General features: G+C 38.5%; 1 protein-coding gene across 1 annotated transcript in view; it reads right to left on the bottom strand.

Annotated features, from left to right (window-relative positions):
- Nucleotides 1–1,570: 1,570 nt before the first annotated feature.
- Nucleotides 1,571–12,251, bottom strand: part of FHDC1 (FH2 domain containing 1) — a 54,057-nt gene continuing 43,376 nt past the window's right edge. Inside the window, exons 11-12 of the mRNA XM_042470918.1 lie at nucleotides 6,724–6,888; nucleotides 1,571–5,706 (exon numbers count right to left, since the gene is read on the bottom strand). Coding sequence (XP_042326852.1) covers nucleotides 3,676–5,706; nucleotides 6,724–6,888 — 2,196 coding nt within the window. The 3' untranslated portion in view covers nucleotides 1,571–3,675. The remainder of the gene's footprint in view (nucleotides 5,707–6,723; nucleotides 6,889–12,251) is intronic.

Genomic DNA, 12,251 nt, shown 5'->3' on the forward strand with positions numbered 1-12,251 from the left:
ACTATTTCCATTTTGAACCAAGTGACTGAATTAGTGCCACAAGCCTCTGCCACACCCTCCAAACAAGTGCATAATTCCCTGACAAACTCCTTCAAGCTGTGCAGCAAGATTTCCCAATAAGGTGTTCGAAGCTAATAAGAACAAATGCAACAGCAGATTCAGACTTGTTGGCTTTTAAATATTAAAAAGGCAAACTTAGCCAGGACCTAGGGGTGGAGGAAATGCCTTAGCCAGGCTGTTTATATATTATGCTTCAAAGAGCAGAGTATGATGTCTGGCATTCTTACAATCACAGCTTTTAAAAAAAGAAAAAGAAAGAAAGAAAGAAAGAAAATAAATGAGGGGAGCTCAAATTGCTATCTGTTCTGGTTATGGAGGAAAACATGTGTGAAATGCCTCTGGAGATTATGGAATGTGACAATAGGTGACCTTAAAATTCAGAGTTCTAGCCACAGAACTACATTCCCCTGACCCTGAGGCTTAGTAAGCCACAAAGCACTCCTGTTTGCCCCATTTTATCCCTTTTGACTATTATTGGAAGAAAAAACATGTAAATTTCAGATATTTTAAAAAAAGAAATCAAGTGCCATCTGTTTTAATTGAAGGGTCCTGCCATTTATTCATGGAATATTGACGTGATTTGCACTGACAAATCCTCATTCAGAGAGTTTTCTTTTCACACACACACACACACCCTGTTTTGTCTGAAGTTGCCATCTAATCTTGATCGAATTCAGGTCTTCTTGAATTACCTCAACAGTTAGCTGCTTGGTTCTAGGCTGCCTTATGCACACCTGTAATAAGCAGATCATGGCAGCCAGAAGGGCTTCTTGGGTCTATGGAGCCAATGAGACTAGATCGGCTCTGGGAGCATGAAGAGATGTGAAGCAGGTAGAGAAACCAGACATAATGGTGTGTTTCTGAGAAAACAAGCATACAGCATGTGATACTGATGGGTACTTTACTATTTTCTTATCCTTTCATTTGATAAATAATTTGGGTATTTGGGGGGATATGCCCTACTTACTAGATATTATGGATGTTATGGTACATCAGTGACCAGAGGTAGTATGACTCTGAATAATAGTTGTCGGAGAACTCTTTCTGGCCTGTGGGTTTCCCAAAGGCATCTACTGGGCTGGATACTGGGAGGACCCACCAGGTTTACTCTTATTTTCTAATATTAAGGGTAGGAAAAGTGTGGCTCTCCAGACACTGTCAAACTTCAGTTCTCACCAGCTGTAGCCAGTTCTGAGAAATGCTGCGACTTATATTCTAACAACATGTGGAGGGCCATATGATTACCATCCATGTCTTAATGTTAGGTGATAGGTACATGCTGTTCCTCTTGGCATACCAAACATAATTTCAGAAAGGTGGTCTACATGTGTTTGATCAACCAATATGTATTTGTTTCTTTTCTTAAGCATGTATTTATTTCTTTAAAAAACCCAAAACAAAACACCAAACTAAGAGTGCTCTGCTCCAGCATGGGGCCTCAGCCAGACTGTTAAATGACATTACAATGGAAGAAGGAAAAATATAGCACAAACCCCATAAATGGGAACTTTATTAAACTAGCAAGGTAAACTCAGAAATGTATAAATTGGTCCTTTAAATACATCCAGTTCATTTTTACACATACTTATCATATAGAAATTTACTTACAGTTTCCAAACATGTAACATTTAAATTATTTTCTCTTTTCAAGCTTACTACCATCAAAAGGTAATAAAAATTCAACACCTGCTTTTGCAGATGAGCACACACAAAAAGGATACAGGCAGGGCCACATGGACAGAGTACTGCATTTAACTTATGGACATCTGATACAGTAACTCAAGAAGCTTGTAAAAAGGCAAAATTATTCCATTCAAAAGCTTATTACTATATGAAAGGTGCTAAGCCAACTATCCATCACACTGAGGTGGTCAATTGTTTAGTGGGCACAGGAAGCACTGTCATGTTGGTATACTTTCTTGGGAAGAGTTTTTGAAACTATTTCTAAAATAGAAAGAAGAAAAAAAGATGAGGCTATGAACTGCAATAGTGAAATAACCCAGTTGATTTGAGTGGAAGTTTTTGATTCCATTGTCACATCTGGATCAGTGACCTGGTGTGACTGATACAGTAGTGTTAGATAAAAGAAAACAAAGTGGGCATGCTGAAGAAAAGATTTCGTAACTAACTCAGTATTATTTGCCCAAATATTTCCACGGCAAGATATTAAAAAAAATTCCTATATGAATAAGATGGCAGCTATTTAAATAAAAAGACTAAAAGACAGCTGGTTTCCTTCCCTACATATATTTACCTGGAAAGGGACCAAAGGGAAGGCAGAACACGCAGCAACAAGTTGTTCCTCATCTGTATTTCAGCCTGACCTTTCTGCAATGAATTATTTTTCAATTTTTTTAAAAAAAAAGCTTATAAAAAAGTTTAAAAATAGTGTTAAAATCCACATCTGAAGCAAATTAAGCTAAATTTACAAAAAAAGGCTTCTATCATGCATAAAAGGAACCTGCATATTTCATGCCAACAGTTTTGACAAAGAAAGAAGGCAGCAGGGAAACCAAAGGCTTTTCCTAATTAGAGCCATAGCAGCATTTCAAGTCATTTGACAGTAGTTAGAAACCAGTGGAAACAAGAATCGGCAGGGAAAGTGCTTTATGAAAAGCTGCAGCCCTCACATGTTTCAAGCTGCATTATCTGTGGTGTGTATTATAAATATGGCACTTTTGTATACCAAAAGCTGGCAGGTATGCAGGTGAATGACCTGCAAGCCAAGTCACCTGTAGTTATTTTCCCTAAACTAATATTTGTGGTTTCGGAAAGCCATAACCTTCAGCTAACCCTACTAATTCCAGCACCAGTCATCCCACTGACTATTCTACTTTCACATGCAAAGCAGTTCTGCCACATTCATGGAGAAAAAAACATTCTGCCCAGCAGAGTTTCCCCTCCTTCCTACATACACACACAATTTAAAGACACACTGCAAATTCTTCAGATGAAATTAAAATCCCATCCTTCCACCAAAGAGCAGTGTCTTGTTTTCCCATTTTGTGAGCCAGCGGTTCTGCATGCCCAGCTGCCAGCAACAGACTCTGCAAGAGACACAACTTATTCTTGGACTCAAAGAATTTAAATGATCCACATCAACTTCTCATACTTTTCCAAAAAGCAGTTCATTTTGCATTTTCAGAAAAGAGTAGTCATTCAATAACTGGCCTTATCCACTAGCTCTGTTTTCCTTTCTTTTTGCTAGATTAAAAACATTATTTTAGTGCAGTCTTCTCCATCCTGGATTTCTGGACTACATCCCTTATTCATCTCAAGCTAGCACAGAAGCCACGCTGGCTGGAGATGATGGCGGTTGAGCTACCACATCAACAAAGAGGGAACTCCAGGCTGAGGAAGACTTGCCTTAAATTTGTAACATTCATGTAGAAGAACTATCATCCAAAAGCAAGGAAACTTTGTTACAGCTATCCCATCACAGTAGTTTTGAATACATTCAGTTCAGACCTACAGCAGGATCCACACAATGTACCTTAACTTGTATGTAATGCTATTAATACATTACTGTCTGGATATTCCACAAAAGAAATATTCAGTGTTGAAAAAGTTTGTTTTCACATTCTATATTGCCAAACAGCACAACCCCCTTTATTTTCAAAAGTGATTCAGTAGTTTTCCTATTGAAGTTTGGTTTCCATCTTTACATTTAAGGGATGCTGATCTTTCCATTGTTATTTGTTCCCTTGGCATGGGCTCTGCTTTAACACTTAGAAGTTCACTGTTGTCAGTGTTCCTTTTGATAATTCTAGCACTATTTGCTCTTTTCAGTGTGCTTCCACCATTTTCCTTTGGATTAGCATCATCAGAGGCTGCTGTTATTCTCATCCTTGGTAGCCTTTGAGACAAAGATCTTGTGAGGGTTGGAGTTTTGGAAGTAGAAGGCATATCCACTTTTGCACATTTTGAAGAAGAGGCCACTGTGTTTCTTGCAAAGCTTGGAATGGGAGCTGGTGTCTTGGGAACAGTGATTGTTGGGCTTTTGTTAGTATCTGTAGGTGACTGGGGTTTGGGCAAAGAGCGGCACATTTTGGTTTCATCATTTTTTGACTTTGGAACGTATCTGACCGGTTTAGAGCTTGGCTTTTTGAAGGAGCCTTTCTGCTGAAGTGGCTCCCTCTCAAAATGGCCACTGCTAGAAGCTGCTGTTCCTCGCTGGAATTTTGGCTCCTCTACAGATATGCTCTGCCTATACTGAGGTTTTGGCATGGCATCGGTGATACCCCTGATGGAGTTGCGCCGTGACAGCCGCGTTTCAGCTATACTAGTGTCCCGAGGTGCTGGCTTAGGTTCTGGCTTTTTTGTACAAGTGGGGGGTGCTGCTTTAGTTGACCTGGAAATAGGTACTACTTTTCTCATGCTTGCATTCTCTGATATATTCAGAGTTCTGACAGGTCTTGGGTGATTTGAAGGACCAGTGGTGGGTTTTGTAGTACCTGAAGATTTTTCTTTCAAAGAATTTCTTTTTGGCCCAAAGGCATCTTTGCTTCTTCCTGATTTTTCCTTCAGAAGACCAGGCTTGCCACTAGAGTCTTCTTTATCACTAGAAAATGAGCTCAGACCTAAGAGGGTACCATCATCTGTTTGCAGGTCACTCATAAGGTGGGCCATGGAACCATCTTTTCTGTTTACTTTGTTGACACCTAGCTTCTGATTATTTTCTTCTGACAGATCAAGTGTCAAAGAGCATTCAGATATATCTGAAACACAGAACATTGGCCTTTGTGCCTTAATTTCTGAAACATTACCATCTGAAGAGGTAGGACTATGAAGGCTGAGCCCTGGAGCTTCATTAGCATGACCTGCCCCCTTGGTAGCATGTTCATCCTTATAAGGAGCTTCTTTTGACTTTCTACATGCTGGTATTGGACGAGTTACTATACCAAGAGAGTATAAGCTTGAGTCACCCAGTGTCTCCATATCTCCTACACCAGCCTCAAAATTAACTTCAGATGTATCATCCATATTATTTCCTTCATGGAAGTCAAATTTCTGCAGCCCTGGAACAAGATCACTGTCTTCATAAGATACATCCCAGGGGGTTGTACCTGTGGCTTCCATACAAGGCACGCTGAAAGTGTAGTTGTCATTGTCAGCACTGTCTTCGTTATTACCGAAGTTAGCATGGTCATCATCTAATGCCTCAAGGTCATCTATGTGATCAGACTGAGATGGAGGCAATGGGAAGTAACTGCAGTCCATGCCTTCTTCAGGTGCCTGATTCAAGTGCAAGTCAGTCAAACCTAGATCTCCAGGCTCTTTAGATTCAGTCCAGGCTACAGTGGGCCTCGCTTGACAAGCATGTGCACGAGGAAGACTGTTGGATTTGTGTGCCTCATCACCTTTTGAGGTCTCTAGGAAAGTCAAGAGCTCCCGGTCTGCAGTGACTCCCAAAGAATGCCGAGAGCGCCTGGTGCTGGCATTTCTGTAGGAAGGGCTCTGTGGTCTATGCTGTAAGAAAGGTAGAAATTCTTCTAGTCCTCTCTTTGTCAGTGTCCCAACGTCATTTTCACTGCTGCTTCTGCCAAAAGCTCCAAGCTCACCAGCAACCGATGACCGACGTTTTTCCTCCAACTCCTTTAATCGCTGTAGCTGCTGAAACTCATGGGCCTCTCTATCCTTATTCTCCTGTTTCAAGACAAAGAAGAAAAGCACACCACATTTTAAATTATGGAATTATTAGCATTTAAAAAAATAGAAACAAAAAATCCCTACACACTTCTATATCCATCCTCTACGTTCGTCTGTGTGTGGCTCTAGAGTATGAATTGCCATGACAACCCTTTTCTGGTATCATACCAGATGAGTGTTTAACTAAGGCACTGGGATTACAGGGTTTGAATCCCCACATGGCCATGATAACCTACTGGGTGATATCTGGGAACAATTAAGCGTCTCAGACTCTACTAGATACTTCTCCTCTCCTCAACAGAGAGAACAATTTGGAATATAAAAAATTTGAAAACTATTTTAGGAATTTAATTTGTTCAGTTTGTTGCATTTTTATTTGGGGAAGCAACACTTATTTCATTCCCCAAAATTTACATTAGGTACCCCTGCTTCATAGAGCTGTTTACACACGTGACCTTTTGGATTAGAGGAGCCAACACTCTTCAGTACACAAATCTGTCTCCAGGCACTTTTGCCTATTGTCACTGTAAAAGCATGACAAAGATTACAATGTTTGCATGCCACAGGCACAGAGGTTAAGCATGCAATCACCTGCAGTCTATTTCAGGATGAGGGTTGGTGGAACCTCTTTCTGACCCCCCAAATATAAGTGGAACTGCTTAGAAAATGGATCTAATAATTTCCTCCCCTTACTTAAACACAATACAATTTAAACAAGATGTGTCAATATTTTTTAGGGAAAGCAAGAGGAAGCCCTAAACTGATTTCAGCAAAGAGTCCAGTTCAATACTTATAATTTAGTAAAATATTTGTAGAAACCTTTGCCTTGAAACTGGAAAAGGGCAGCTTTTTAAAAAATTTAGAGTGGAAAGTGTCCCAAAAATATGTAGCCTTATTCCACTGTATCATAGAGGTAAAAAGGGATTAACACTAAAAAATGAAATTATAGTAAACCAGCTTAATTGTCTAACAACTGATAGATGTCCCTGGCTTTTCAAGGAAACATATTCTTACCTTAACTGCTTTGCTGAACCTTAGGCAAAAATCCCTGAATATCTGAAAGCACTCCTCCATTTTCATAGTTTCCTTATCTTCACACAAGAAATCCATAAGCGCATGGGCCTCCTTCAGCAAGTCGCGTTTCCAGTGTTCCAACTCTTTAAGTTCTTTTCCAGCAAACTTAAAATAAAGGCAAAATACATTTTAGAGCCAAAAGATTGACAAATGCCTTGTTTTCAACATACTATATACACAGTGCTAATTTCGGCATCAGTGAAATCCAAGATTAAAATAACTGTGGCTAGAGACCACAGAACTGTGGCACTGAAACTGGTATGACACAAGTTTGGCTGCCATTGCTGTACATAAGTTCCTTTATCCATCCAGTCCATCAGGTTTTGCAGGGGGTTTTGTTATGGAAACACTTCATAAACCTGCAAGGCCAGTTGATTACAAGCAATAATGGCATACACTGCTCAAGTAATAATGTTTCTGTACTTCCATCTCCATTGTACTCTCTCCTGACAAAGGGCAAAGCATTACATGGGATAAAAGATCCAACACCCCCCCCCCCACACACACACACATACATATTTCAGTAGAGAGAGGTAGAAAAAACAAAATCCAAATATATTTGTGATAAGGTGGAAAGCTCTACATACTAAAATGTATGATTCAGGAGCAGCTAGGTCAGACTGTGCCACAATCTATTGGCAAATGCAGAAAGGGAGCATTTAACAACACCTTAACCTAATTTCTTGGATAATACTGGAGAATTTTAATTTTCTTAAGCATATACAACTAGTTTTCCAAAAGTTTTTTCCTAGTTAGAATGTTAAAGTAACAGGAGGCAAAAACCTAAAAAAAACAATCTGTTACAAATTCCTTTGCCTTGCAGGATAATAAGACACATAAATAAAAAGGCACATAATGTGTGGAATAAAGGGAGCTAATGGAAGTTTTAAATAAATCAAAAGTAGTGAAATAATAATATGAAGAAGCAGTTAGCATCAGAATAGTTCCTTCCATTAGAACCAATGATTATTCTACCACAAACTACCATCCTATAGCTTTTGGGGGAAGTTGTGAATGATCAAGTAACATGACACTGATATTCAAAATTACAGAGATGTACACTTTGGATCTTCACTTTTTCACAGCTATAGCTGGAATTCCAAATGCTCAGAAGAAATTCAGCTCTGGAAATTTTTCAGAGCACCCTACATACATCTTTAAGACAGACAGAAAATGCCAATGCAAGACATTTTCAGACTGAAAAGTGACTTGTGAGAATTTACTCTTATATTTACCATTACAATTGTACTGCCTTTTAAACAAGAGCCAGTGTGGTGTCGTGATTTGACTATGACTATGGAGTCTATGGTTTAAATCCCCACTCAGCCATGGAAACCCTTGGGTACATCACACTCTTTCAGCTTCAGAGGAAGCAAAGGCAAACTCCCTCTGATCAAATCTTGCCAAGGTTTGCCTTAGGGTCACCATTAACTCAGAAATTATTTGAAAGCACACCACCACCACCACCACAACAACCCTTTTTAAAAGGTATGGGGAAAGTCTACCCAGAAGCCCTTAGTGGTAGGTGGCCTTGCGAAAGAAAAAGAATAGTACGCTTTCAGTTTTGGGCAGAAGCTAGTTTGGATCTGCATCATCTACTCAAGAGTCCAGGCCAATCATGGGTTAATTCAATATAGTTTTATGTTTTTTTAAAATCAAGATGTTCCTCTGTGTTCAACTGATAAATAATATTAGTTGAACACATTTATGCTGAATTCACTATTCAAAAAACAAGAGCATAGGGAGGTACCTGATTACCACTTGCCTCAATTGTACATTCAGCCTGGTATTGTCAACAGTAACAGGCAGCAAAAGAGTCTTCCCTTAGAGATACCAAGCTTTGAACCCAGGACCTTCTATTTCCAAACTATTCTATTTGCAAACGATGCACTTTACAGTGAACTACAGCCTCACCAACAAGAGTATAAACACATCAGAATCTGCTTTAGAGTTTGTATAGCCACTTAAAAACAGTTTGAAACTCAAATTCAATTTGAAATTTGACAAATACAGTTCAAGTAACAATTGTTTGATCAAGATTAGAAGCTACAGCCATAGGTCTTAAGAAGATTAAACTGGTTATTTTCCTATTCCCCTTTGCTCATAAAAAGCATTCATAGGGGGACTTACAGAAACAAACAAGATGCCTTTAGCATTTTCTTGCATTTAATAAAAGAGCATTCTTTGCAAATGAAAAAAGTCAGTGCCAGAGATGTATTAGGCTTTGTTTTCTTGGTGGCTTCTCTTACAAAGCAAGAACTCAACTGGAGAGCCTAGGGGTTTTAGACTGGGTGGGGGTATGTAAACGCTGCCTTCAGAAGAAGAGATAATCTTAGCTTTGTCAGTCATCCAAAAAGAAAAAAAAGTAGCATCAATCCTAGCTATGTCAGTCATCCTAAAAGAAAAAAGTAGCATCACTCAACAAAGCAGTTATAAAGTTTAGCTAACTAAGGAACATGAAAAAATGGCTCCACCTTTTATATTAGTAGCTTATTCATGTGGATGAGAGAAGCCAGTTTTTAAGTCAGGTACTCATTATTTTGAGGAAAGAAACATATGATGTGTACCTTGTAAAATGGACTAGAAGATATATTTGGAATTAACTCCAAATCAAGTTTGTTAAAAAAGAGAGAGCACATGCACAGAGAAGCTAGAAGAACCTAAATGTGCCCCAGCACTGCAAATGTGATGACAAAAGAAAGAATGCAATAGTTATGGTAATTACTGTGAGCAAAATACAGAAGCTATCTATTTGATGAAGGCTAAATACAGTTCATTGTACCTAATTCTGGTTAGGAATGACTCAGCTTATCACTGTTCTGGGATGCAAACCATAACACTACAGTTATGACCATCAACACAAGTTTTTAATTACATTATTACATGAAATCAGTTATTAAATATATCTTTCAGTGAGAAGTAACAGATTAAACCCAGGCTCTGTTAGTCACATTTTTGAGTCCAACTGAAATCAGTGGAACTAATGTTGATCATAACTTTAAGGGAAAAAAGACAAATCCAGTCCAGATCTCGCCCCAAAATCTGTAAGTACAGGAGTCAGAGCGCTCACTGTCCCAATGCAGAGAAATACAATGTAGACATGTCCCAATGTAGTGGGTCATCGGTAAACTCTGGGATTTGTTTCCAGGAAACCTTTCTCCCACTCTGCCACAATACTCATTATAAACAATGGTGCACTTAAAGGATGGCCTTATATAAAATGGCAAAATCAAGGTTTGCTTTTGGGGTTTAAAATATATATACACACACACACACACACACACACACACACACACACACACACACACACACACATGTCCCTCCACATTTGCTGGTGTTAGGGGCACAGGACCCCCATGAATGTGTGGAAAAACCATGAATTTAAAAAAACATTATGTTTTTACCTGAGAGAACATCATTCTAGGATTCTCTAGGTTCTTCAGTGCAACTTTTGGTGAAAGCTGACCATACAGTTGTGCTGGAGGACCTAGATATTGCTATTAATAAAATCTATGAATAATCAAATCTGCAAAAGTGAAAGCCACAAATGTGGTGGAACAAGTGTATTTCCAACTATGGCTGGTTGAATCTATGGATGCAGAATTCTAGGATATAGAGGGCCAACAGTAATGATAAGCCATGGACATATTTAATTTAACAATGTGTTGCATTCAGTGGTCCATCTGAATTCTGAATGTGAACACAAAACAGCACCCAAAACTACTGCTTCAACTGAGCCTACAGACTCCAGGTTGTGATAACCATGGTTATATATTGCATCTGCACTAAGCAAACCAACCCTAAGATAGTTTCCAGATTCTACAGTCCTTTACCTTGCAGGGTAATAAGCACATCTTGCTCTCATCTCCATAAACTGAACTATGAGTTTGACAGCATGTTTTGAATTTGAACCAGGTTGTGGTAATAAAACATAGTTAAAAGTTGTCACTATATGCTAGGACATTGCAAATATAGTTTGCAAGCCCACTTCCAATGTCACAACAGAAAACAAAAATACACTAGCCACTTCTGCATACTGTCAAAACTAATGCTTCTGCAACTGTCATTAGTAAACCATGCACTATAATTGAAGTTTACTCTGTGTTCTCAGCCACCACAGACATGGTGACAGTCAAATATTCTTCACCATAGAAAGTTTAATTCTGCTACACCATTAGGAATAGAATGAGGCAAGCTATGAAAATGTTGAACCAATAAGCCAATAGAGTTTGATCTATTAAAAGCACAATATACTCAAGCAGGTAACAATAGCTAATTTGAGATGTTGTCACTTCTAAAGGGACCAGATTCCATCCAATCTTAGAAGCTAAGCAGAGTCAGCCCTGGTTAGCACTTGGTTGGGAGACTGCCAATTAATATACCAGGTGCTATATGCTGTATTTCAGAGGAAGGAATCGCAAAATCACCTCTATGTATTCCTTGCCTTAAAAAAAACAATGAAATTCATAGGGTTACCATAAATCAACAGGCAACTTGAAGGCACTACCACACCATGCCAGGAAAGTAATTATTACTGTCCCAGGACATAGACACAAGGGGGATTGACTGCTATCCTAACCACTCTGTATCAAGCATTTTATTAAGAAACAAAAAGCAACCAGTCTATTTCTTTGTAAAACTGGGAAAACTACAACTTTGTTTCTCTACAAATGAAAGGTGGGAAGTTAACTGAGCCCCAGGACAGCAAGCAAGAAGCTAAAACATATTACTCACAGGAGAGCGCTTATGTTGCAAAGCCATGTTGCCAACTGAGATGTTTATGAAATTAAATACTTTCAAATTTATCAAAGCCATTTAAAAAGCAGAGTCAAAAAGCAACACAGAAGGAGGTATATGTGGTAGACAAATTTTTTTTTAATTATTTGCTTTCTAGGAAGAGAAAAATAGCTTACATCTCTTATATTAAGATGCAATACATTCAAATGTTTATACCTTCCTACCAATTTGTCATCAAAACATTCACAAAAATGAAAAAGGGATCTGTCAGAACCTGACTTATTAATTTGTTTTTACAAAACTTAATTTCTTTTAAACAATCCACCTATCTTCCGCTAGTGGAATATGAGGAAGCTAACAACATGATTTTTTTTTAAAAAAGATACAACTAAAACACATTTTAAAAAAGTATAGGGTTTTTTCAGAAGCATACACACACAGTCACAAAGTTACTTTGACTTTTCCACATTTATTGTTTTACAACCTGGAATTGAAATTTTTAATTAGCATTGTTACCAAAAGACGTACATAAGGTACTCGGCACTGTGAAAAGTGGAAAATATTTTTACTTCTGGCACAAAGGCTAAGTAAACAAAAACAAATTGACACTTCTTGATTATGTAAGTATTCACCTCCCTGAGTCAACAGGTGAAAAAATCACCTTTGAGGAGCAACTATACCTGCAACTCTCCTTGAGTAAATTTCTATCTGTTTGTGCATCTGGGTCTTGC

Source organism: Sceloporus undulatus, chromosome 5 (genome assembly GCF_019175285.1).
Source record: "Sceloporus undulatus isolate JIND9_A2432 ecotype Alabama chromosome 5, SceUnd_v1.1, whole genome shotgun sequence".
Lineage (NCBI taxonomy): Eukaryota > Metazoa > Chordata > Lepidosauria > Squamata > Phrynosomatidae > Sceloporus > Sceloporus undulatus.